Consider the following 27,079-nt stretch of genomic DNA (forward strand, 5'->3'; position numbering starts at 1 on the left):
CGCGGGACCGGCGACCTCCCGCAGGCAAGCCGCCGAAGGCAACCTGACTGCCGTGCTTGGGGCGGCAAAATACCTAGAGCCGCCCCTGATCATGATCATCTAGTCTGACCTCCTGCCCAGTGCAGGTCACAGAATCAGACCCACCCACTCCTACAATAGACCTATAACCTCTGGCAGAGGTATTGAAGTCCTCAAATCATGATTTAAAGACTTCACATTGTGTAGGAAGCACACAGCACTGAAGTGACCGGAAAAAGGGAAGCAGCACCTCCAGTTAGAAAGTGGAATTGTTGGGACCTGGAGATAGTCCTGCCCAATCCTTTCAGCTAGAAGGATCTTGGCTTCAACCACGAGAGGCAGGGAAGGGGAGGGAAGCTAGGAAAAAATAGGTGCACGTTCAAAATTCCAATAAAGATGCTGAATTCCCTCCGATTTCCTCAGAAGGGGGAACATTTTAAAGTATGTTCTTGCATGGACATCTCAAAATCACTGCCTGAGCTGAGTTAAATGCAGAGAGACGCAAACCTCAGTAACAATGGAAAATCAACGAGGTTTAAAATTCTTTCTTAGTGATTTAGGTTCTGTCTTTCATCTCCTTCTCTTCTCCCTCTACACTAGATCTCTGGATAACCTCATCTGCAAACACAAACTCAACTACCATCTCTGAGCGGATAACTTGCAGATCTGCCTGCCTGCTGCAGACTTGTCTCGTTCAGTCCAAACTGAAATCTCAGCCTGTTTCTCTCTGACTTCCTGTTGGGGATGTCTAGCTGCCAGCTCAAGTTGAACATGGCTAAAACCGAGCCCCAATATCTGTGCCCCTCTGCCAAACCCTTTCTGCTGCCTCCTTTCTCCATCACTGTGGCCAGCACCACCACCCCACAATGTCCTCTTCGACTCGGATCTCTCTCTAGGTCCTCGCGTCCACGCTCTGTCCAAATCACACAGAAAGAATCGGCACGAACGTCTGTAAGATGTGACCTTTTCTAGCCATCCGTTCAGCTAAAACTCTTGTCCAGGCGCTCGTCATCTTGCACCTCCGCTGCTGCAACATCCTTCTCTCTGGCCTTGAGAAATGCACTCTAGTCTCGCTCGCGTCCATTCAGAATGCTGCTGCTGCTGCAAAGATCATTTTCCTAACCTGCAACTCTCACCCTGTCACCCCTCCGCTGGCTCCCCGTTCTTTACAGCAGCAAACAAGCCACTTGTCGCTTTCAAGGCCCTGCCCTGGCTAGCCTCTCTCTTTTGCAGTCGATGCTCTCCTATGAGCACCCCGTGCTGCCTGACTCTACTGACCAGCCGTTATGTCTTCATGCTTTCTTCCGTGCAGCCCCTCCTGCTTGGGAGGAGCCCCCCCCCAAAAACATCCACAAAGCAGCTTCATCCTCCTCCCATAAAACTCTCCTTCACCATGATGCCTGCAAAAAAACTTGACGATGGTTGGTGTGCTGGGGACCACTGCCTCTCCTGCCAACCAATGCTGTCCCTTGTTCCCTGGCACTCCCCCGGCTGGCTGTCTTGTGTCTTGCACTTAATCCCCGGCCCAAAAAGCCGACATCCTATATCTTTGTTCTGTGTTTCCTGGCACGATAGAAGCCCCAGTACAAAGAATAAATAATAATGCTGGTCCTAGAGTCCGTTGCACCTTTCTCCTCCTCTGGCTCTGCAGTCTGGCTGATGTCCATGGTGTTTGCTGCGTGTAACCTCTTCCTCCTTCTGCCTTCCAGAGAACGGCAGGACTGCGAGATAGCTCAGGAAATTCAGGTGAAATTGGTGATTGAAGCAGAGCAGCGGCGCAGACAGGAGGAGAAAGACGAGGTAACCGTTCAAGATGCGGGGGAGGCGGGGCTGTTTTTATTAAAGCCGTGCAGGCATAGTCCAGCCATTGGCCAAACCAATGCTGAAGCGCGTGTTTGCCCGGTGGGGGTTGGATTATGCCCAGCTCCTTGTGGATGTGCAGGAGGGGAGATGCCGTGCAAGGGGAATTCATGCAGCTCCTTATGCCCCTGTGCAAGAATGGGGCATAATCAGTCCTTGTGCTCAAGGCGTGCGAGAGCCGTGTCAGTCGCCTTGCACTCTAGGAGGTGCTATGCCTGCCTGATACATAATCCCTTCAGGAGCACCTGCTGGGGTGGTGTCCATGCACTGCTTCCAGTGCAGCCAACAGTCTGGCCATAAGGGTCTGTGTTCTCCAAAGGGTTTGGACTGAAATTGTTTGGCTGAGCCCAACTTCCAGGCCATATATCCGGGGAAGCCAGAGAGCGAGGGGAAACCTACCTTGCCAGCCGGGGAGCAGCACTCTTACTTATTAAAAGGATTCTCTGAGGCACAGCTTCTCCTCTGCAGAGTAACGTGTGTGGTCTCTCCTCTAACTCTGGGAAATAGAAATAGGAATTAAGACTCTAAGGAAAAGCCGAGTGATAGCTAGCGGCTTTTGCTCTTTGGGGGATTGTTACATAGCACAGGGCATTGACCACTGCATGGTTTCTAGGAGAACTTCAGAGATCAGAATTTCTCCCTTTACGTAGACTGTCAGCTTGCTGGGAATCTGATTTTGTTGCCTCATTGGACTCCAAAGCATCATCTCCGCTCAGGACACTAAACAGGTGACCAACAGTTGACCAGACACGCACTTAAAAGCTAAGAGGGTGTGAACGTGCCCTCAGGAAATAAGCAAGTGTTATTAACGAACTAAAGGGTTTGTGCAGTAAACTTGCCTAGCTGGACAATGAGTGGAGCACTGCAGAGCCTTCGCTTTGCTTTGCCAGGGCAGTGTATTCTGCTGTCTCTGAGACCACATCCTTCCTAGCGGCTTTACAAATAGAACTGAGCTAAAAGCAGCAGGTGCTTCCTGGGCCATAGTCGGGGCAGCAGTTGACAATCTGATGAAATGATCGTAAGTGGGATAATAATATTGGCCTCCTTTGTACAGCATAGTGAAGTCTTATGGATGAAAGGTGCTTGATAAGACCTAGGTGGTGGTAGTATTATTGTGTTATTCTACCTGAACGTCAGTGAAATTAACTAAACACTGGATTAACCTGTACGTATGGCTGTCGATCGCTCCTATCGTTGAGCCTGGGTTTCTTGCCTTTTTTCCGGGTAAAGGGACTGAGAGAGACCCAAGCCCTATTTTAGATGCTCTGGATAAGCAGTGCCCTTGCTTGTATTTGTATTGGTGTATTTATGGTACACGTCCCCGTGGCATGGATTGGGCGGAGTTCAGAATTCCACACTCTGGATTTTGGCTCCGCTGGAATCCCACCGGGGTCACGGGGGCTCTTGGGGAGAAAGGTGCTTCTCAGCAGGAGTCAGGGTGGCAGAATTGGGTCCTCTGTGATTGGACTCAGGGCTGGCTCCAGACCCCAGCGCGCCAAGCGCGTGCTTGGGGCGGCTCCGGCGGACCCCCCGCAGGCATGCCTGCGGAAGGTCCGCTGGGACCACGGCTCTGGTAGACCTCCCGCAGACGTGCCTGCGGAGGGGCCGCTGGTCCCGCGGCTCCAGTGGAGCATCCACAGGCACGTCTGCGGGAGGTCCACCGGAGCCGCGGGACCGGCGACCGCTAGAGCGCCCCCCGCGGCGTGCCGCCGTGCTTGGGGCGGTGGAAATCCTAGAGCCGCCCCTGATTGGACTGCATAACCCCATGTGCAGAGGAAGAACAGACACAGACCACATAATGGGGTTCTTTAGCCTGTGCAGATCTGGGTCCTGATCCTGAAAGCTGACCTACATGGGTAGAACCCCAGTGACATTTAGGAACAGGATTATATGATGGTGCTGCCCGTATTAGCAAGAGACTGGACTCAGTTACCCAGGAGATCCCTTAAAATCCTGTGTCTTATGTCCCTAAGTAAAAGGGATCAATTCCTGGAAATCAGCTTGCAGGATGGGGTCTTAGTTAGTAGTTCTGTTGCAGGCTGTACTATGACTTTGTGTATAAAGTCACTGGAGCCGGGCCAGACTATTTATGCTTGTACGTACACAAGGGTGTATTGTTGACTGAGTATATCTGGTAACTCCTGTCACGCTGATAGCATGCTATGACTGTGCAGATTTCAGTGGCTCTGTGCTATGGGCATTGCCGCTATCTGTCGCACAGGGTTTTGCAATGAAGCACTTGGCCTGCCTGGTCAAAAATCCACTTTCTAAGAACCAGCTTATATGGATTTACAAGGTCAGGACTGCCCCAGCCCGATAGGTAGTATGCTTAAATTGATCTGTTTATAGACTTGCTGTACTCAGTAGAGGAGAGGTGATGGTTAACTCAACCAGGCAAAAGGCTGTTTTTGTAAATGCCACTTGGTGCCCCCACCTTCCCTACAGTGCAGATTACCGTAAAGGGCTGATTTTAAACCCTGAAATAATGGAAATCCCAAGTGTGAATTTAAATCCCAGCAGTAAGTCCTTCAATGCCACAGCAGAAATAGAAGTGTTTCCGGCATGTTTACCATAACAGTGTTTATAACCACCATACTCAGGGCCGGCTCCAGACCCCAGCGCGCCAAGCAGGCGCGTGGGGTGGCATTGTTCTGGCAGGGCGGCAGGCGGCTCCGGCGGACCTTCCGCAGTCATGCCTGCGGGAGGTCCACCGGAGCCCTGGGACGAGCGGACCTGCCACAGACATGACTGCGGAGGGTCCCCTCTTCCCGCGGCTCCGCTTGAGCTCCCGCAGGCATCACTGTGGCGGGTGCGCTGGTCCCGCGGCTCGGACGGAGCTCCTGCAGGCATGCCTGCGGATGCTCCACCGGAGCCGCGGGACCGTCCGCAGGCACTTCTGCCCCGGCCGCGGGACCGGGGAAGGGCGGCGCGAGCGGTGCGGCGCGCCGCCCTGCTTGGGGCGGCGGAATTTCTAGAGCCGCCCCTGACCATACTCTTGCATTTTTATAGCGCCTTTCCTGCTAGCACTTCAAAATCCTCACAGCACCTTTGGGAAGAAGTTGTCCTCAGTTTCTTCATCTGCAAAATGGGGACAGAGAGGAGAAGGGATTTGCCATGGTATCTCAGTGAGTCAGTAGCAGCCAGGTCCTCTGACTCACCATGTCTGCTTCAGCCACCAATCCATATTGCCTCTCTCTGACTGGCATTTCTAAAATCCTTCAGCTGCTTCATGGCTCCAGTCTAGGGCATGGAGAAGACCTAGGGAGTTAGATTAACATAGTACTAATGTAGCTCCTGTGCTCACTTGCACGAGGGAACTTTTATTGCACACCAGCAGGGTCCACAGGCCAGTTGGCGCATGATACGCTGGTGTGGACTGAAATTTCCATCCCTCTGGTGCGGACGGACGCACCGTGCAGAGAAGCCCGTAGACTGGCATTCTCTCCTCAGCTCTCCCATCGGGTTCACTCCAGGTGTGGGAGTGTCTCCTAACGAGGGCAGGGTATTCAGAGAAGAGGCAAGGAAGACCGTGGTCTGTGGTGCTTTATCAATGTCTTTGCCCGCTGACGTGGACATGGAATGGAGAGAGAGTAGGACCTTGGTGCTTTTCTCCTGAGAAACCCTTCTTGTCTGCGCTGGCTCTAAATCATGGTGTGTCCCGGGTGCCATTGGGCGGCTGTGTTCAAAGCAGACTCACCTGAAGCTGTCTTCAAAGCACATTAAACATGGCTTCAAACCCTGGGGATACGGAGCTAAAATGGCCGCTCACTGTGCCAGGGATGTTGGGACGTCTCTGTGCAGTTCCAAAATGGGGGATCCCGTTGGATCCCACCATAAGGACTGCCTGCCTGGCCATGTTCACTCTCAGCCTTTCTGGATTCCAGGGGGACCTTGTGACTTATTCCTTATGTTATTTTTTCTTTAGCTTTCTCTGGGTACGTCTTCACTACCCGCCGTATTGGCGGGTAGCAATCGATTTCTTGGGGATCGATATATCGCGTCTCATCTAGATGCGATATGTCGATCCCCGAACGCGCTCCTGTCGACTCCGTAACTCCACCAACCCGAATGGTGGTAGCGGAGTCAACATGGGGAGCCGCGGACATCGATCCCGCGCCGTGAGGACGGTATGGTTTAGCTGGCGACAGCTGAGTTCGTTCCTTCTGTTTTTGTATCAGCCTTGGCGCACCATGTCCTGGCCTTCAATTTACAGTACCCCAAGACAGCATCTTCTCCCACCAGTCCTGCTGCCAGAATCTAGTGTTGAGTTCCTCTTTCCTCTTCCTCTCCCAGCCCTGATCCCTCTGCCACAAATCAGGCTGCCCTGGGAATTGCAGAACATGAGGGTCCCCCAAAGAACAGGCCCCCAAGCAGCCGGTTGCTTCGCAGCACTACAGGCTCGCCCTCCCAATAATCATCATGAAGGAAAACCGATGAGGCAAGTGGCAAACCCTGCTGTCTTACTGCCCGTCCACTGAGCTCCATGGACAGCACTGGCTGCAACACCTCTGCACCAGGCACTGTTCCTTTCTTATAAAGATCCCTTTCCCGTTTCTTTCCCGCCAGCCCTTGGCCGTTCTATTGATGCATTTCTGTGCTTGACGTACCTCAGTCCCTGTATTTAACACCCAGTTTGAAGCAAGTTCGTACCTAACTCTGGAAACCCCGGTGCTAATAAACAATTCGCATTTGGCAGTGACGCAACCCAGAACTATGCTAGTGGGAGGAAAAGCAGTGAGGTAAAGAGGAAGGTGCTTGGCACTGACGTGTGGGTGGGTATGAGAAAGGGTTTTATTTTTAATAGCCTCGCTGTGGATCCAGAAAGCCTGAAGCTTGAAAATTCAGTCTCGCCTTCCTTGCTTTGGAGATTCTGGCTTTCAGGGCTGGACGATGCATGTGATCGCCTTCAAACGCCAGAACGGGCACCTCCCACCTTCCGCATACAATCATAGAAACGTGGGACTGGAAGAGACCTCAGTAGCTCATCTCGTCTAGTCCAGTCCCCTGCACTGAGGCAGGACTAAGTATTATCTAAAGCATCCCTGACAGGAGTTTGTCTAACCTGTTCTTAAAAACCTCCAGTGAGGGAGGTGCCATGGTCATAACCAAAGTGATGGGGGCACGACAAATGGCTATAAAATGAGGAAGGCTGTAGGGATGGGAATATTCCCCCTTCTATTCCCTACCCCCCCCCCCCAAAACAGAACAACAACAAAAAGAAAAAGGGGGGGGGGAACTCAACTAGCTACCCAAGCAGAGCTTTGACCCTCAAAAGGGAGAAGGGTCAGACAGGGATTCTGGTATTGCTCTTGATATTTGTTTGTTTGGTGGAAGGCACTCAGATACTATGGCGATGGGTGGAAGTATATACAACCCAAAGTAGATGGAGAAAGTGAATCGGGTGCTCCTAATGAGCCATTCTTATAAAATAAAGGGGATTCAATGAAATGGAAAGGCACCAAATTTAAACCCAGTATAAGAAATAGTAGTTTACATGATTCGTAATTTACCTGTGGAACTCACTGCCACAAGAAGATACTGAGCCAAGAGCTTAGTGTAGGATTCAAAAAAGGATTGTTCATTCAGATAGCTATTGAGAAGATCTCCAGACATATTTTGATATGAGGATTTAAAAACAAGTGTTTTGACTGGATGTGTAAACCCTCCTGCTTCAAGGCATAAGGCATCCACTAACTAACAGGTTAGGAGGAAACTTCACCTCTGGGCTGGTTACTCCATGATGACTATTTCAGAGTTTCTTGCACCTGCCCCTGAAGCATCAGGCAGTGGCCACTGTTGAAGCAGCATAATGGAATTGCTGGACCGCAGCTCAGGTCCAGTGTGGCAGTTCCAATCCTCCGATAGACATTTCAAGCTCTGCTTCCATTGGGTATTTGGGGAGCAGTTGCAAGATGTGTATGTGGCTACGGCTGAGACCTGCTGATTTGAATGTGAGGGAGGTGGGGCTACCTTTTACGGATGGGAAAAGTGAGAATCGAGGGACTTGTCTGACTCTACCAAGGGAGTTTGCATGAGAGCTGGGAATAGTACTCGAACTCCTGCTCAGACTTACAACAGTCAAAGCTCCCTGGGCCAATGGCTTATCAGGCTGACCGGTTAAGGCACATCACTTTCACAGCTGACTATCCACAAGGGAGCGACATGGCCAGTGTCACGTCCAACCGCCTCTGGCTGCCCTAATCCCATGGAGCCGGTGCCCATTTTGTAATGGGAGGCGGCCTTTCAGTGTCAGAACGCGCGAGACTCGAGCCCACGGCCTCCAGGATTGTAGCTGAACGCCTTCACCACTCCGCCAGCGCACCTACAACTGGCCTCAATACTTACTGCCGGCAGTCGCTAAAATTAACCCATTCAGATAGTCACACCACAGCGGGGAGTAGAACACCATAGCATGGTCAATGCTGATTCGCTCCTTGCGTGCGTATTTGTGTACTGGGGGGATGATGGGGAAGAGGGTGTCCTGCAGGATCCCTTGTCCCCAAAGCAAAGGACAGGAAGACAGAGCCGTGTAGTCCCCTCATTCATTCCCTTTGGTAAGAGAGAGCTGTGGGGTGTACCAGCCAGCATGTGGGTCAGGTTGTCGCTAGATCTCCCCGTGCCTTCATCTTCCCTTGTGTAAACTGAGGGTAATGAACTAATCCCTGGGATGTTGCGAGGGTGAATTCAGTCTGTGATGTTCATTGGGATCTTTAGATGGGGGCCTTCAGAAATGCGAAGGATTGTGACTTACAGCATTCTGTTCATCCTAATAGCAGGAGAAGTGTCCACAGCTGGTACAGGTACAACTTGGCGTCTCCTTGGTGATGATAAGTGAAGGAGAGAGAGAATTTCCAGTGCTCTCAGGAAATATCCTAACTGTGTCTCTCCTCCACCTCTAGGACATTGCCCGCATCCTACAGCAGAAGGAGCTGCAGGAAGAAAAGAAGAGTAAAAAGCACTACCCTGAACCCCAGGGACACGCCGCTCATGAGGACAGTTACTACCCAGAGAACGGAGGTAACCTTTCCTCTCTAGCGCAAGGATCACACGCTCTGTAGCACCGGTGATCCTGAGCTAGACAGTTTGACCTCCTGCTGGGAGAGCTGGGATTTTGGGTTAAGTTCATTTCTTCTGCTCTGCTTAATGACCCAGTGACCTCTGCTGGGGTTTTGTCATTGACTTATTGGGCCCTAGGCTAGAACCAGGCGATTAGGTAAAGCTCTTGTCCCCATTTTTATTTTAATGCTCCATTTAAAATGGGTTGTAGGGTGGGGACGGTATGTGTGTAAAACCCACTTGTAGTTGTGTCTAATTTATTAACATGGAGTGTACTAACAAGAAAGCTTAAGGTAATTTAGACACTACGATTTTAAGGACAGTGTTTCCATTTTTTATTTGTGTGGTCATCTGAAATACCCACAGCAGTATAAGTGTGTAATGAATATCTGTTCTATGGAGTGGCCTTTCAAACAATTCCTATCAGGTATGTATCCAGCATTAGAACCAGCATATTCAACTGGTATGACTTACTGAAAAACAGGAGGGTCTCCAAAGAACATCTTCACCAGGATTATCACTCTGGTCTGTTAATCATGGAAAGGATGTAATCTGCAGGGCTGTTTTTTCCTTGGGGACCTGCTTTTATGATCAAACACAACCTCCCTCCAGGTCAGGAGAGAATCGGGGTGTTTAATAATTGAACAGCATGAAAATTGCTCTATTTGCTGGTGGCGGTTCTTTCTGACGTTCTTCCTCCTGAAAATGTGTGTTGGGAAAGGATTTGCCATTTTTTGATTCAGGAATTGCACAGTTGAAGAGCAGACCTCTGATTTATGACCTTAAGATCTGTGTCCGATTATTAAATATTTCATCTGTCCTCACAAGTAAAATTTTTAACTAAAGCTCAGTCAGAAATAAGCTTTAGAATGGCCAGAAAGTTCATACCACAAACTGTGTAGCAGCAACTAGATGGAAACGTCAGAATGATGAGATCTACCGTACACAGAATGTTCTCCCAATGAAAGTGGTGACGGATCTCCTGCTGGAATCTTTTAGAATTCGACTTGGCAAGTCAGTGGGTGACATGCTGTAGGAGAATAATCTTGCTCTTGCTGGGGTAGGAGGATTGGCTAGATTTCACAGCAGAAGTTAGAGATGGAAAAGATCTATGATTCTCTGAACCTGTATGCTAAGAAGATATGCAGCACCATATGTGATGCACCTGGAGAGCAGGAGATCATAAGGGAGGCTGCAAAATGGCATGGTGACGTTTCCCTCCCACCAGTTTCTTCCACCTGTCATGATCTACAGTCTAGAAACAGGATCCAACCATGGGAGGGGCAGAGTAGAAGGTCCTTAATCAGCCAGTAGTAGCATCCTTTTTTCTCCTTGCATTTAGCAACTAGATAGTTAACCATAGTGGATTCTCTAGAAGCACTGAGAGCATCTAGCATGTTGCTCTAGCACCTGTGAAGTACCTGAGTGCAAGGTGATAAGGACCCAGTGTTACTGGTTTGTATTATCCTCACTTGATGTGGGTCCTATCTGCGAAGTGTTGTGATCTGGATCCCAGCTTCCCCCGTATTCAGAGTGGGTGTGGATCTGAGATTCTAGTTCAGAACCATCCCTATTTTTAAAAGGAAAAATTAAATACAAAAGAAGAGAGATTCTGTGCCTTGGAAAATATTGTCCTATTCACTCTGTCTCTTATTGTTTAATAAAGAGGCACCAACCCCAAGAGTGCTTATGTTTCATCTCCGGCAGGGCACCACAGTAACTGCAGTTTGGGTGGAAGCTAACTGTCCTGAGATTCACGGACACCAAATCTCCTGCTCAGGTTGTCTGGCATGGTGGAGTTACCCACACAGGAACAATCCTTTCCCAACCGAGCTTCAGCATTTCATGCCGTCCTTTCCTTTCTTCTCCCTGTCAGAGGTGGCTGGTTGGCTTGTTTTTGCTCTTTTTTTCCTGAGCTGTGCAGACAAGATTAAACTAATCATAGGTGATGCTGGATTGTAGGCATTTGCCAGTGTTGTGCAGAAACTGACTCCTGGCTTTCCGACTTTCCTTTCGTTTCTAATCACTGTTCAGTAAATCATCCAGATCATTTTATTTTAAACCGCTATCCATCATCTGCAGATAGCACTTGCCATTTGAAATTGTCCAGGAATGAGAGGAAAAAATTGATTGATTGCGAGAGTGGTGTGCAGTAGGCTGCATTTCTTATAGCTTTGAAGAGATTTTTCTAAGCAGGATGATTTAAAGAGACCCGCTTGCTTTGATCCCCAGGACTGGCTCCCCATTTCAAAGGATAGTAACAGGTTTTTAATTGTGTTTTCCTTAAAACAGAACACAAAAAATGTGCAAGAGAATCACCTTAAAATGAGCTTTGCTATCATATGCAATGCTGTAGCCATGTTGGCTGCAGGATATTGGAGACAAGGTGGGTGAAGTGGTATTTTTGTATTGGACCAACTGCTGTTGATGAGAGAACGAGCTTTTGAGCTTACACCGAGATCTGCTCCAGGTCTGGGAAAGGTACTCAGGCTATGTCTACGCTACAGATTACTTTGGTATAATTTACGACACCCGGGGGTGTGAATAATCCACGCCCCTGAGCGACATGAGTTACACAGACCTAAGCACCAGCATGGACAGCGCTATGTAGACCATAGAGCTTCTCCTGCCGACAGAGGCACTACCTGTCGCGGAGGTGGAGTTATTAAGCCAACAGAGCTCTCTCCTGTTGGCTTAGAGCAGGGGTTCTCAGGAAAAAAAATTTGGCGGCCTCAGAGTGCGGCCACCAACTCTTGCTGGTGGCCCCTCTCACGCTTTTTCCTGAAATACTTAATTTAGCTTTAGGAAAACCAAATAAATATGCACATATACACGTCCAAATCATTGTAGTTTGTTTAGTGCTCATTAGTACGTCTGTTGTGAAAAGTGATCTTAACAAACATGCAGCTGTCACTTTTCACAGCAGACTTAATCAGCCCTGGCAAGCCTGGGCTTTGTATTTACCTGTGAGACACTGGTTACGTCTACGCTGGAATAAAAGACCCAGAGCATGGCCATGGCTGGCCCAGGTGTGGTTTGGGCTGTGGGGCTAAAAATTGCTTTGTAGATATTCAGCATAGGTGGCCGGAGCCCAGGCTTCGGATCCCAGAGCCAAGCCTGAACATCTACATAGCCATTTTACCGCCCCACAGCCCAAGCCCTGGAAGCCCAAGTCAGCTGACCCGGGCCAGCCACAGATGTTTCATTGCAGTGTAGACACACCCTCTGAGTACATTTCCCAGACCTGAAGAAGAGCTCTGCGTAGCTTGAAAGCTTGTCTCTCTCTCACCAACAGAAGTTGGCCCATCAAAAGAGATCACCTCACCCACCTTGTCTCTCTTAGCTATTATGAAACTGTGTCTACAATGGAGAAGGAAAGTCCCTCGCTGTTTCATTGTGCTGCAATCCTGCTTACAGTCATCTCAGCTTCGTGTGAATTCTTTTTCATGGGTGTACTCTGAGTGCTTCACTGTACTGCTGCATGGAGCACTTCACTCTGCCCCGTGACTTTTCTTAGAAATTAAATCGAACAAGAGATTGTGGGCAGCACATGTCTAACTCCCCCACCGTTAAACATTTGTATCTAGTTATCACTGTGAAAGCAAAACCAAAGAGGATTTCCACCCGCTTCGTGGAAAGCTCAGATGAAGGAAATCTGCTAAACGGCCAAGGGGAATGTGGGTGTTTTTTGGTTTTTTTTTTGTTTTTAACTACACTGCTGAGGTCAGGAACCGTTTTCTGAACTCAGTGTGTAAGTTTTGTCAAGCACCATCTGGCCCTTAAATTTCCACAGTGATACTTAGTCTAGACTTGAGTTCTCTAATGAGGGAGCTAAGGCCCTCAGAGCTCCTTCTTTCTGATTCACCGAAGGGAGGGTTGTTAGCCTCAGTTTACTTTTCGAGCAAGGTGCTCAGATACCATGGTAATGGGTGAGCTTATAAAAAGGCAGAATTGGCCTGTCTCCAAGCTGCCTTAATTTCCCAGCATGGAGCATTATTCCTCCCCCAGGAAAACACATGATGGGGGGGGGGTCTTTCTCCCCTCCCCCCCTTCACGGAAATCTTATGGCTAAAACTAGGGCTGGGCAAACAGGTTTTGAAAGACCTGAGACCCGATCTGAGCCTCTCGTCAGAACTGACACCAAAACATTTCTGGAGGCCTGAGTAAGTTTCTCCTCTCCCGCACCCTTCCACCCCTCTCCATTAAGCTGCCCTTTGCGAACCTGGTTCTGGTTGGGTCCAGGAGCAACCAGAAGTGAGGAAACACGGTGAAATGGGCTGGCCCCATGCTCTTTGTGAGCCCAGGCGGCAGCGAGAGCCCCTGCCCCCCATCTCTCGAGTTGTCCAGCCTTGTTTTTTCAGGCACTCGGGCTTTAGATGAGGCTCCAGATGGCTGGGTGCTTAGCAAACCAAACCTGCAACACGTCCGTCCCTCGTCCACCACTTACGCCTCCGAGTTTAGCTGCTTGATTAGGTCCCCGCTGTGTTGTGTAACTCTCAGCTGCCCACCTGTACCTTGGGCTCCTGTTCTGACCCTGCATGCCTGTGCTGCCCAGCTTACCTGTTTCCATGTGGAGCTGCCTTTTTTGCTAATCCCGTGTCATGCTTGTGCCATCGCATGTTGTGTGAGCTCGCCCCTATTCGCTGCCATTAACTTGTGTGTCACTAACCTGCTTCGTTGTTTGTCCCGTCCCTCATCGCTCAGACCACCTGAGGGGTAGCTCCAGGGAGCAGGTTTCTGAGTACTCAAGGCCCCGCAGAGCCCGGAGTGGTGACAGGCACGTGCGTGAGCAGAGAGGACCCCAAAGAGCCTCCCTGGCTCTGTCTGATAATGCCACTGAACGCGAGCACCCCGCCGCCGAGGAGTCTCGGCGCTCTCCTCCGCTGAGCAAGCCCAGGGACGGCCACCAACGCAGCAGGGAGCGGCGGAAACCAGCCAGCCGGGAGAGGCCTCGGAGACCTCCCAGCCTTGACCTGGACAGGACAGCTGACTATGAACCCTGGGAGCGCAGCAGCAGCTTGGAAAGGAAGCCACTGAGCCGTGAGAAATCCAGGCCTCCCAGCCTCGATCTGGACAGACCAGTTGAATACAAGGCCTGGGACCACAGCAGCAGCTGGGAGCAGCGGGAAAGGAAACCAACTAGCCGGGAGAGGCCTCTGAGGCCTCCCAGCCTTGATCTGGGCACAGAGGTAGGACGTGCCACCTGGGAGCAAAAAGAAAGAAGGCCATTGAGCCAGGAAAGGCCTCGGAGGCCTCCTGCTCTTAAACTGGACCTGGAGACTGACCAGGCAGCCTGGGGCAACAGCAAAAGCCAGCAGCAGAGAGACAGGAAGCCACTGAGCAAGGAGGGAGCGAGGCGACCTCCCAGTCTTGATCTGGAGGCAGCTCGGGACCACAGCAGCAGCTGGTTATCAAACCCGGAAAACCACAAGTCCCACCGCCAAGACCGCCTGTCCCCCAGGGGGGCTTGTGAAGTGAGGCTCCGTGACGCAGAGGAATTGCACAGGCAGGATGATAGGAGGGGTGAGGAGAGCGATTATAAAAGAGCAGGACACGGGCCAAGAACGTCTCCCTCCCCCCTCGCTGAGAACTGGGAAAAGGACAGAGACCGCCATCGAGACCCAGGTAACCAAGAAAGGGGGTTGGGCAAAGGATGCGGGGTGTGAGCCTGATTTATCGGGTCATCCTGGTTCTTCTCCAGGTCCCTGTCTAGAATATAAGTCTGGGCCCATCTGTCTAGACGGCCAGTTTGTTTCCTAGGCTTGTGTTAGAAATGCCAATGGAAAGTTCCCAGGTCTCCACTGCTCCAGTGTGATAAAGATAGTTCTGCGTCGACTCTTTGGACACAACGGTGCTCGGAGCTGCCCAAGTACCTAGAGAGACAGAAAATGGTCTTGGCTCTTGTTCTCTGTACCAGGGCGGCCCCCTTCCTTAAGACCCTCCTTATTCATGTCGGACTCTTTCTGGTATATGCTAGTGGGCGGGTGAAACGGAATTGCTATGAACTCGACTCCCGCTGTCTGGTGGAAACAGTCTTTTACTGATAATGGTAATTACCAGCTCCGCGGTCTCCTGGCACCAGAACAAAAACAGTGGAGGCCGGGGGCACAAACTCTAAGCTGAATGAGCCAGATTCTGCCCTCAGCCACACTTGCCACCCTATTCCGTTCACTGGGGTTGTAAATGAGAGAAGAATCTGCCCCCCCCTCAAGTGAGGGGTGCACTCTCTTTGGAGACAGCTTTTCAAAAGCGTTCAACACCTAGCAGTTCCCACTGTCCTCGGTGGCTACTGGCCACCTCCGTTAGGAGCTCTTGTTTTTGGAATGGGAGCCACGGGGTACGACATTGTTGTGCAAGCTCTTAGCTTTTTGCCAAAGAGAGAGAATTTCTGTTTGTTTTTCTAGAGAAGTGTTTCCTGGTTCATTTTGTGGTGTGCTGCTGTACATGCATGTAGAGCACAGAAATTAAGTGCATTTTAAAAATCCAAATGTGCCATTAGAATTTAAACACCTACTCGAACGCCTCTGATACCAGCGACGATGGTCTCGTTGCTGAAGAAAAAAGCCAGGAGTTTGGAGACTTGGGGTCTAGCTTCAGACTTAGTAGGTACTTGGACTAGTCACCTAACTGATCTGCACCACAGCTTCCCTCTCCGTAAGGTGGAGATGATCCACCGTATCCACCGTGCAGGGGGTTGTGAGTCTTGTGCGAAGCTCCTGCAGAAGTTTGTTTTTGGAAATGCAATAAGGTGTGTGTATCAATAAGGGTCACAGTCATTCCTCTGGGAGACCACGGCAAAGCATCCCACTGGATGTCTAGTGACTGCACAATGATTAAAATAGCCAAGTAGCAGCTCATCTCCTCTTCCTGTGGGCCCGAATTGTAGCTGGCGCTTTGTGCCGGAGGTTCCTACTTCATGTGGGCAGGAGTAATATGGAAATTACGACTGTCTGGCTATATTCGGTCTGTTTAGCTTAACAAAGAGAAGGTTAAGGGGCAACTTGGTAACAGTCTGTAAGTACCTACATGGGGAACAAATATTTGATGATGGGCTCGTCAGTCCAGCAGAGACAGGGGTAACATCATCCAATGGCTAGAAGTTAAAGCTAGACAAATTCAGACTGAAAATAAGGTGTAAATTTTTAACAGTCAAAGTAATTAACAGCTGAATTACTTAACAAGGGTCGTGGTGGATTCTCCATCATTGACCATTTTAAACTCAAGATTGGGTGTTTTTTTTAAAAGCTCTGCTCTACGAATTATTGTGGGGCAGGTCTCTGACCGGTGTTATCGAGGAGGTCAGACTAGGTGATCACAGTGGTCCCTTCTGGCCTTGGAAGCCATGAAATAAACGTTTCTCTTTCTATTCTGAGGGGGGGGGGAAAGGCTGGCTAAGCCCTGGTCTGCTCTTAACATTTAGATTGATTGGTCACCATTGCTCAGGGGTTTGTACAATTCACACCCTGAGTGCTGTAACTACACTGACCTAACGCCGGGGGGAGATGTGGCTGGGTTAATGGAAGAATCCTTCCATTGACCTAGCTACTGTCACCTGGAGAGGTGGATTACCTACGTGGAAGGAAAATCCCTTCCATCCATGTAGGAAGAGCCTGCACTATGGTGGTAGGTAGAGATGCTTAATTTTGGAGCAGATCGTAATTGCTGAATTGAGGGTAGAGAGAGATGATCTCCGATGCAGAGAGAGGCACTCGCTGGATGATCCTGAGATCGGAGTGTTGTAGCCAAGTGTCTGAAGATGCAGGCTAGATAGGGCTCTCATTGATTAAGTGCAGCATCCTTGTATCCGGTCCGAAAGGAATAAGGAGAGCCCCTGAGCTTCCTCTGACTCTCTCTCCAACTCCTGGTGCAAAGGGAATCTGGACTGGCTCTAAAAATGTCCCATTGTGGAAACCATCTAAAAGAGGGGTGGTTTGACCCCACTTTCTGCGCAGTACAAGAACTGAACCTTGTGTGAGCTTCAGAAGTCTTTGTTTAATTATTCTCTCTCCCAAAGAAGGGCTGTCCTTGCTGCATTTGTGAACCAATCAGGGGCAGTAATGGCCAGAAATCTCACGAGAGCCTGTCCCAGGCTGGTTTTGCAGAGCCCAGCATTTCAGAGAGGCTTTTCCTACATCGCTATCTCCAGTAGTGGATCTCTGGACCTTCTGAGCAGAGCCCGTTTGGGCTGCTGGGGAAGTAGCCTGTTGCAGTGGGGTGGGTGAGGGGGTGGGGGTGGTCCCATTCAGAGCTGCATGGGAGCTGAGGGATTTGATTTCCCTCCTGGTTTTGCAGGACTGAAGTCGAGGGGGACAAAAGAAGCTGTTCATGCCAAACCCCGAGTGGCCCGTAGGGACCTGGAGCTGTATGATGCAGAGATCGCTAGGAAACTGCAAGAGGAAGAGCTTCTGGTGAGCAGAGATGGCAACAATTAACTAACGAGTGACTGGGGAATTAACCCCTGGGCCAGTGTCAGCTGCTGTTGAGAGCTAATGTGCAGCTGTCGTGTAAGGGGCCAGACTTTTAAAGGTATTTAGGCGCGATGGGAGTTAGGTGTTTAATACCTTTAAAAACCTGTCCCTAAATGCTTGGGTCCTATTCCATGCACTGGAACAGTGACCTCGCGCAGTTTTCAGTAAATGCAACTTGACTTTGTATCGTTTCTTTCACGCACCCTCAGTCTTCCCCAGAGCACTGGGCAGAGTCTGTGAATGACCAGGGCAGACCCACCCTCGGTGGCACAGGCGGGGCGGAGAGCCCAGGGGGGATCAGCAACGGGGCTGAGGAGGTAGACAGATACAAGCAAGAAGGGCAGCATGGGAAGATGGAGGGTGCAGAGGAGGAGTCTCTCTCGCTGATGCTGGGAAAAGCTGGGCTGGAGACTGGGATTGGACGGGGCGGGGAGCAGGATGAGTTGTGACTGGGGTGGGGGGACTAGAGCAGAACCTCTGGAGGACTTTAAAAACCAAGCTGGTCACTTGAACCTGGCTCGCGAGACAAACGCGGCGAGGGCTGAGCTGCTCAGGGAGCAGAGCACAGTGTCATTCTAGGCAGGCCCCGAGCAGCATGGTTTTGCTATTGTTCGATTGGCTCAATGTCTCTCAGGTCCTGCTTTTCTTTTTCTAGGCCAACCAGGTTGATAAGAGGGCAGCGCAAGTAGCCCAGGATGAGGTGAGCCCCTGTCCCGCTAAGAGTTTAATCATTTGAAGCAAACGGCTGCGAATCGTGGTCCATGAGAAATGTCTGTCTGCCTCAGGTCTCCCCTCTGGCACTTCCCCCCGTCCTCCATCCTTGCAGGGCTCTGTCTGCCTCAGGTCTCCCCTCTGGCACTCCCCCCCCCCCCCCCGTCCTCCATCCTTGCAGGGCTCTGTCTGCCTCAGGTCTCCCCTCTGGCACTCCCCCCACCCCCCCGTCCTCCATCCTTGCAGGGCTCTGTCGGGCACAGGTGTCCCCATTGGCACTCTGCCCCCCCCCCCCCGTCCTCCATCCTTGCAGGGCTCTGTCTGCCTCAGGTCTCCCCTCTGGCACTTCCCCCCCGTCCTCCATCCTTGCAGGGCTCTGTCTGCCTCAGGTCTCCCCTCTGGCACTTCTCCCCCCCCCCCCCCGTCCTCCATCCTTGCAGGGCTCCGTGTGCCGCAGTTCTCCCCTCTGGGACTACTCCCTTCCCCACCCCCCCCCCCCCCGTCCTCCATCCTTGCAGGGCTCTGTCTGCCTCAGGTCTCCCCTCTGGCACTTCCCCCCCGTCCTCCATCCTTGCAGGGCTCTCTCTGCCTCAGGTCTCCCCTCTGGCACTTCTCCCCCCCCCACCCTCCCCCCCCCCGTCCTCCATCCTTGCAGGGCTCTCTCTGCCTCAGGTCTCCCCTCTGGCACTTCCCCCCGTCCTCCATCCTTGCAGGGCTCTGTCTGCCTCAGGTCTCCCCTCTGGCACGCCCCCCCCCCCCCCCCTGTCCTCCATCCTTGCAGGGCTCTGTCAGCCTCAGGTCTCCCCTCTGGCACTCCCCCCCCCCCCCGCCCCCCATCCTTGCAGGGCTCTGTCGGCCTCAGGTCTCCCCTCTGGCACTTCTCCCCCCCCCCCCCTCCCCCCCCGTCCTCCATCCTTGCAGGGCTCTGTCGGCCTCAGGTCTCCCCTCTGGCACTTCCCCCCCCCCCCCGTCCTCCATCCTTGCAGGGCTCTGTCGGCCTGTCACCTCTCTTCACTCTCTTGAGACTTCCGGGCAGTAAATTGCATTTCCTGATGGCAGCCCAGCCTTTCCTTCCAGTGCCCGCTCCTGATGGTGGCCACGTACGAGTGACTCTAGTAGCCCTGAGGGGGGCGGCCAGAGAAGCCCCACCTTTGGGGAGGGGGAGGGAAGAAAGGGGGTGTCCCGATCCAGAGTGGCCTGCCACCAAATCAGAAACACACAGCGATGGGCGATGCATGCAGTGTATAATCTGCCCCATCGCCGCAGTGTCACCTCTTCTCTGGGCCAGGGCTTCGGTGAAGTCCCGGCTCCCCTCGAAGTCCATGGAACCTTTGCCATTGACATCAGTGGGGTCGGGAGTCCACCCTTCACTTGTTGTTAACTTTGCCGACGCTTTGCACCTTGGCTTGCCCATAAAGCCAATGGAATCGAAGAGCAGGTTTGGCCGTTTGGTCCAGCTTCCCGCTCAATCTGGCCATGGTGAGGACAGCTAGTAAGATGTACAGTGAATTGCAAACCCAGGGGCTTTGCAGCTATCTCATTCTGCAGCCAGCCAGCTGGGAGATCAAAGCGCCTGTGATGGCAAGTGGGGGGGGGAAAAGCACCATCCCTAGCTCCTCTGATAGCAGCGGTAATTGTAAAACGCAGTGGGAAAGCATTCGATTCGCTTGAAATCAAAATAAAGCCAGAGCTCTCTTACATGGGGCTTGTATTTGTTCTGTTAGGAGATAGCTCGCCTGTTGATGGCGGAGGAAAAGAAGGCTTATAAGAAAACGAAGGACCGAGAGAAGTCCTCTCTGGAAAAGAAAAGGCAGGACCAGGACTGGAAGGTACGCTTGGCCTCAGAACACCCCTACAAAGCCAGTGGTTTTGTTCCCATTTTCCAGGTGGGGTAGCTGAGGCATAGGTGAAGTGGGGTAGATAGAGGTGGTGTCAATCCAGAGTGCAAGAGGGGCTGTAGATGCCAGCACTTGGAGGGTTAAAACAGGAGAGTAACTAGAGTGGAAAATGTTAAAGGGCTTGATCCTGAAAGGTGCTGAGCACCATGACCCGCTGCACCTGTTTAAGCCCTCTCACGTTGTGGGTTTTCGGCATCTCATCTTGGCCCCAAGCCCCTGAAGAAATTCTGCAGATTGTGTCTGAAACCTGCAGATTTCCACTAGCATGTACAGCGGCAACAAAGCACTGCTGTCCGTGAATTAGTCCGTCCTCTCCTGCGGTGACCCTCAGGAAGCTGGCAGTAGAGTGGAGTTATGTGGCCTTGTGCTCTGCCGATTGCATGCCCAACGTGGAGTTCAGCTGGGTCAGATTTGTGACTCGGTTTTGGGTGGGGAGATGCAGTAGCGGTGCCGGGCATGCAGCATGCGCAGCCCTTTAAGAACAAACAGCTTAGGGTAGGTCTACGCTTCAGCGCCTGAGCTGTAACGTCTACACTGCTGCTTTTAGCGCAAGCCCGAGTCCAGACCTGGGCTCTGAGACTTGCTGCTGCGGGTCTGAAAGCGCAGTGTAGATGCTCCCTGCGTGCGTTTCAGAAGAGGCCGTTTCAATGAACAGGAGGGGGATTTGCAGTTAGACTAGGCAGGAGAGGAATTATAAGTGGTGAATTTCCGAGCTATCTGGCAGAAAGTGATCTTTTGCTGAAGTCCAATACTTGCCCCAAAGGGGGAACTTCCCTTGGACAAGGTGTGTGTTGTGGCCGAGGTTCCCCCACTGGTCTGTGAACCACCAGCAGTTCGTGGAGAGGTAACTAGTCGCATGGTGCTGGCTCCTCCTTTATTTCCAGCTGCCAAATTGCTTTCAAAGACAGTGGAAAAGTCATTAAGCACTTTCCCTAGTGTTGTTTCTCCACCTACGCATTTGCTGTAGTTGCCACGGGGATGGGTAATATGACTCTCACGTGGGGGGGAGGTGGCCGTGAAACTGTTGCTGTATGAAAATGTGGCCTGCACTTTGAAAAGTCACAGGCATTTGACATCTCCTTCTGCAACAGTCAGTCCTGGCCACTGCCAGATACAGGAGATAGATTAGACGCAACATAGACCTGTTCCATTTTTGGCCATTCTGAGGGAAGAACAACTAACGAAACAGTCGCATAACCAGGGGACTGACGCCTCTTTTGAAGTACCTCTGCAAAGGGCGGGCTGGGAGGTGATAGGAAGTAGTGTAGCTCCAGGTTCGGTAGAGACTAAAAACGGCATAGCGTGAGTCTTAGGTGCGTTTGCCTCTGCCCATGTCTGCCACTGAGCTAGGTCAGCCTGTCAGCTGTCTGGCCAGATTTTCAGAGTTGGGCTTGCACTGTTGCAGACACTCCTTTGCATATGCCTGACCCAATGTGCCTGTGCAAATGACATGTATTTACACATGCAAACTGTCAGCTAGATCTCTGGCCCACTGTGCACAATGGATCAGTGTGCGTCATACTCTGGCTTAATGCATATAGTTGTGTCCACTGCTAGTAAGAGGCCCCAACAACGTAACAACCTGCCTTGTATTTACAGCAAAAGGAGCTTGGCTCAAGATGCCGGTGGTTCTGGTTTGGGAGTTCCCAGGTTTGCTCCCTGCTGAATGGGTGTATGTGGTCACGGCTTCTTTTGTGCAGTCGCAGGTGGCTACTTTGGACAATCTGGCCCATGTTTTGTAAGGAAAGTCTATGGCTCCCCAGTGACCTGCCTTCTTCTCTTCTCCCCTTCAGCGTGATGCAAGTGAAGCCGCGCGTCCAAGGTCAAGAGAGAGGCTTGAACCTCAGAGACTCAAGAGTGACAAACCTGCCCGGTGAGCTGCACGCCTGCTCTGTAAAACTGGGCAAATCGGCCGAGGAAACAATCAAAGGGTTGAATCTCCGTGAGCAAATCCTGGGAGATGACTGGAGGTGGGGGAGTGCAGGGGCTTGAACGCTGAACAGGGATGGAAGGTGCAGGGGCCTGTGAGGTGCTCCGTGAGGTTTGGTGTTTGCTTTTATGGGTCCATGGCATTTTGCCACTAAAGGGTCCCCATCCTACAATGGCAAAGATAGCTGAGCTTGGGCAGCGGCACTTGATAAGTGGCCAGGCGGCTCTGAGTGGGTTAAATATCTCCAGGAGTTGGAGCAGCAGCTTTTCAATGTCTGAAATCAAATGGACACCACGGTTGTCTCTATGCAGCGTTAATAAACGGAGACACATGCACTGCCCCACTCTCTCTCACTCACTCAGACACACTGAAGTCAGACAGCTGCCTGAGTACGGGAATCCATTGCAACTGGGTGAATCTTACTGATTCACCACATTGCGCTTGAGTGGTTGGGGGCATATTACAACCTTCCCACGCCCTGATACAGCGCCTGCAAGGCGGGGCCAAACGTTGGTGTCGAACTTGGTGGGTTTAAGCCCTGTTACTGGGACGAGACTAATACATCTTCATTTTTTTTTTAAATGAATAAAAGATAGAGCTGGTTGTGGGGGAGGAATCAATACAAATATTAGAATTTCAGAACTGTTCTCACTTTGCAAGGTTCAGAATGTACCTATTTTCACTACAGAATTTATCACTGTATGTTTTTATCAGATTTCCCAGTTGAAATGTTTCGCTTACTGAAAACACATTGAAACCATTATCCAATGAAAATTTTCAGTTAAATAAATGCAACATATTTGGAGAACGCTGAGAAATGTTTGTGAGAAAAGGCCTATTTTTAAGATGGCACAATTTTTCATTCAATAAATTCTGACCACATCTATTAAAAGGAGACTATTTAAAAGCCTTAAAGGCTGGAAATAATGCATAACTTAACAACTGGAGTAATTAACCATTTGGAAACAACTTACCAAGGGTTGTGGTGGATTCTCCATCACTGGCAATTTTTAAATCAGGACTGGATGCTTTTCTAAAAGCCCTGGGGCAGGTCTCTGGCTTGGACTATGCAGAAGCTCAGATGGATGATCACAATGGTCCTTTCTGGCCTTGGAATCTGTGAATAGAAGTTCAGCCCAGGAGAGCAAACGGCACAGACGCCTTTGCTGCCAACATGCAGGATGTGCTCCAGGGGATTATTTTGGGTGCTTCATTTTTGTAATTTTTTTCCTGACTTTGTTTCCCTTTTGTTCTTGGCAGGCCACCGCCGCCTCCAGTCACAGAACTGGACGACTTTGATCACAGTCGTGGTTTTACAAGCCAGCCTAGCACCGTGCGTCAGTTTTCTAAACCTGAGTCTTCTCCAAAAGGTAAGAGGAGCGGCGCATAACGGCTTCAGCACTTCGTTCACATCGGTGACTCAGTTCAAATAATCAGCCTGAAAAACAGTACTTTCTGGTGGCTGCTGTGTGTGGCTAGAGAGAGAGAATATCACATCACACCCTACAGACACATGATCCTGCTCCATAAACTGTCTGTTCTCAAGTCCCTGCCCCAAAGAGCTTACATCTAAGAGCTAAATTATGCCTCTTGAGAACACACAATAAAGAACAAGAATAGGAGGGTTTGACAGTATCATTTTCACGCGTGACTAGCTCAAGGCGCAGGATGAGTGGGAATGGTGTGAAGGCAGCAAAGCAATGAGCTTCAGCTGACTCATCCTGCCACACAGAACAGTCCTACACGCTAGGAAACCTTCAAAGAGCTGTCTGGCTGGTGGATGACAAGGCTGAGGCTTTCCTGCAGAGCGCTAGACTTGCCACGTGCATCGACCTGTCTGTGGTTTTTCCATAGCCCTCCTCACTAGCGCATCTAAGCACGGTGCTTTCAGCAGTCGCTTCAGGCTGGGGTCCCTTCATTCTCCATAGCTGGAGAGGAAGGGGTGGGGCTAGCTTATGTGGAAGGGAGGGGAGATGTTGGGAGCACTTTGTATAGGTTATTAGATGCTGAATCAGCACCTAGTGCCAGTCTCACTGGTGGGCCATAGGGGGCCGTTCACAGAATGAGAGCAATTGAAGGGTTTGTCCTTTCCGTGGACCTATCCAGCTGTTTCCTGAACCTTTTACTGGCCCTAATAGTACACCTTCCCCACGTCCGAATTTTTGAATGCACCAACACTCAGCCAGTTAAACCAGCCTCAGGGCTGCTAAGAACTAGAAGAAAGCTTTAGATCCAGTCATCCTCACTGTGCTCTATGCCAGTGGTTTTCAAATGTTTCTATTGCTGACCCCTTTCACACAGCAAGCCTCTGAGTGTGAAACGCCCCCCCCCCCCCCACAAATTAAAAACCATTTTTTTTTTCATATTTAACACTATTATAAATGCTGGAGGTGAAGCAGGGCTTGGGGTGGAGGCTGACAGCTCTCAAACATCACGTTATAACCTTGTGACGCCCTGAGGGGTCATGGCCCCCCCAGTTTGAGAACTGCTCTGTGCTAACTGATTTTTCCCTTTTTGTTTTATAGGTTTCCATTACAAGCAGTAAAAAGCTGGACTTTGCATTGATACTGACTCTCTTCTGTAGCAAACGTTACTGGAATTCCCAGGAGAGCTTCTCATTTCTTTTACCCAACTCGAGTTCCATCCTCAGGACTTCTTCCTCTTTAAATGTCATGTCAATAAGTAGTGTCTGTTCATCCTGGCTTCCCGGTTGGTTGTGATCACTTTAGTAGTGCAGTAAAATCTAGCCACGGTGTAGCTGGCCAGCTGTACCCAGCTAGCTGATCTGGCAACACTTTTACAACCCTCGGAATCCCTTTTAGCTACAGCTGCATCTTTGACAATTAGTGGCATGATCTTTTTTCAGAGAGAGAGAGAGAGGGAGTAATTGGGGGGGGGGGGGGAGGGGGAAGTCCAAGATGTGAGGTGGATTATGGCAATGCAGAAATCAAGCAATAGGATGAAGATTAACATGTGACTAAGATGACACACAGCTTTCTGTTGTAACCAGGAATGCACATCTTCCTGAGTGAGGAAACGGCGCTAAATCAACACAGAGCAACTGAGCTTTTCCATGGTAGTTGGCATGAAGGTGAACCCGTCTTCGTACATCTACCAGCAGGCTGCTCGGACTTCACGCCCTTTGGAGACAAAACTGTTCTGTCTACAAAGTCTCTGTTGTGCTGTCACTTCTTAGGAAACACCCTTTGGGTGATCCACATAACATGCTTCTGTGTCCGAGTCATAGCCCCTTATTCAGAGGCCTAAAACGTCAGCTCTTGCTGTACATCTTGTATGCATTGTTTTAAAGAAGTTTTCAATTTCTTGATGCAGCTGTCAGTGGTGGAGCTGGAGGGGAATATAAATTCATGGACCATAGGACCAAAAGGGACCATTCTGATTATCTGGGGTGACTTTGTGCACGGCACGGGTCAGAGAACCTCACCCAGTAAAAATGAGGGACATTAGTATTCTTTCACCATTGAGCCCAATAACTTGTGGCTGAACCAGAGTGTATTTTCTAGAAGAGCACCCAGTCTCTGTTTAAGATGCCATGTGAGGATGACTTAATCACTTCCCAGAGTGCAGGAATCCTCTCTCAGTCGAAGATACCTGCCTAGGTTCTCTCCTGTACTGATCCTTGTGTCCCTGCCCCCACCCCATGGGAGACAAGTACCTCCCGAACTGCCTCCCAGTTCTTTCAACCTCAGCGTTTTTGTCAATCTCTGTGCAAATACATTTGAATTGCAAAGGTGACCATAGATGTACAGTAAGTTCTTTAGCCTATCCAGCCAATAAGGGCTAGGTGGCCAGTCCACAGGTCAGTGGCAGTGCATTGATAAGCAGCCTGGGCGGGAAACCCCCTGAATGGCTGCTACCCCAGAGAGGCAGTAAACTGCACCAAGTCTGCCCTGGGTGCATCGCCTGGTTCCCTGACCTCCCAGGGTCACGATGCTGCTGGGTGCACGGAAAGGTAGGGAACACAATGGCTCTCCAGACCCTGCTTGCATGAGGCGATGGTGCACTGTGCTGGCACAAGGGAGTAAGGAATGCTTCTGCCCCCTCTGCTCCTTTGTAGCTGTCTGCAGGATCGGCCCCAATCCGGCCCCAAGGCCACGTCTTTGCTAGGGGGAAAAAAAGGTGTGTTCTTAACTCCGGCTAAGGTAAGTCCTAGCGAAGACAGGGCAGTTGGGAGCTGTCCACGAGCTAGCAGGTCGAGTTAAAGGCTAAGGAGCAGCCTACTTTAGCCTGACCTTCTAACTCATGTGTCAACTACAAATTGCCTGGTCTTCACAAGGATTTTACCTCCGATTAGTTACCCTGTGTTATAACAACAATGGCCGCCATGCAGCGCCTTTCATCAGTAGATCTCAAAGCAGTTTACAAATCATTTTACAGATGGGGAAACTGAGGCAAAGAGAGGCGAGGTGACTTGCCTAAGGTCACCCAATCGGCCTGTGGCTGAGCGGGAACTAGAACCCAGTCTCCTGAGTCCCAGTCCAGTGCTCTATGTATCAGGCCACACTCCTTGTGTTCTGAATGAAAAGAAGGCTTAGGTGAGTTAGAAATAACTTGAGGGTTTTCTGCATTGCTGGTATCCCCTGCTGTTGAATGGACTCAGGCCGATGTTTCCAGTCTGCACAGGAGTGTGCCTGCTTTCCCCTTTGCCTCTCGCCAGGGGACTCGGAAGCTCTCTCTTCCTCTTCTCAGGAAACCGCCCAGCCTGTGGCTAGATTTGACTGCCCTGGTCTCCTGCTCTTTCAGTTGCCCCACATCCGTCTCGTCAGAAGTGTTAACAGAGTTTTAAAGGAAACAATCCAAGATGCACAGTGTATTTTTTTATTTGACAGTTTTGGCAAATGTGCTGGTGCCATTTGCAAGGTTTTTATGTTAGAAATGTTTATTTTTATATTTCATGGAACAGTCAACGTTTCTACTGCCGAGAATGCCACTTCTTTTCTCTTTCCCTGCATTCCCCCAGCCTGCCCGTATTGTGAAATGGAACGGGGGCTGGAGGTGGTTTCTGTCCTGACAATTCTCGAATGGTCCAAGACCATGTCCTGCCCCTCGGGTCATCCAGGAGGTATAAAAAGTTGCCAGATCAGAATATGGCTGCATTTTACAGTGGCTTTGTGCAA

The 27,079-nt window shown here is 50.7% G+C and overlaps 1 protein-coding gene across 3 annotated transcripts in view; it reads left to right on the plus strand.

Moving 5' to 3' along the window:
- Positions 1-24,837, plus strand: part of CCDC50 (coiled-coil domain containing 50) — a 55,717-nt gene extending 30,880 nt beyond the window's left edge. Inside the window, exons 4-12 of one of the 3 annotated variants that reach the window (XM_045030057.1) lie at positions 1,728-1,818; positions 8,778-8,895; positions 13,639-14,559; positions 17,227-17,342; positions 18,058-18,102; positions 19,838-19,942; positions 21,805-21,884; positions 23,202-23,311; positions 24,467-24,837. In XM_045030057.1, coding sequence (XP_044885992.1) covers positions 1,728-1,818; positions 8,778-8,895; positions 13,639-14,559; positions 17,227-17,342; positions 18,058-18,102; positions 19,838-19,942; positions 21,805-21,884; positions 23,202-23,311; positions 24,467-24,486 — 1,606 coding nt within the window. In that variant the 3' untranslated portion in view covers positions 24,487-24,837. The remainder of the gene's footprint in view (positions 1-1,727; positions 1,819-8,777; positions 8,896-13,638; positions 14,560-17,226; positions 17,343-18,057; positions 18,103-19,837; positions 19,943-21,804; positions 21,885-23,201; positions 23,312-24,466) is intronic. The other 2 variants (XM_045030059.1, XM_045030058.1) reach the window with 2 other exon arrangements.
- Positions 24,838-27,079: the final 2,242 nt, after the last annotated feature.

The sequence above is a fragment of the Mauremys mutica genome, chromosome 9 (assembly GCF_020497125.1).
Source record: "Mauremys mutica isolate MM-2020 ecotype Southern chromosome 9, ASM2049712v1, whole genome shotgun sequence".
Lineage (NCBI taxonomy): Eukaryota > Metazoa > Chordata > Testudines > Geoemydidae > Mauremys > Mauremys mutica.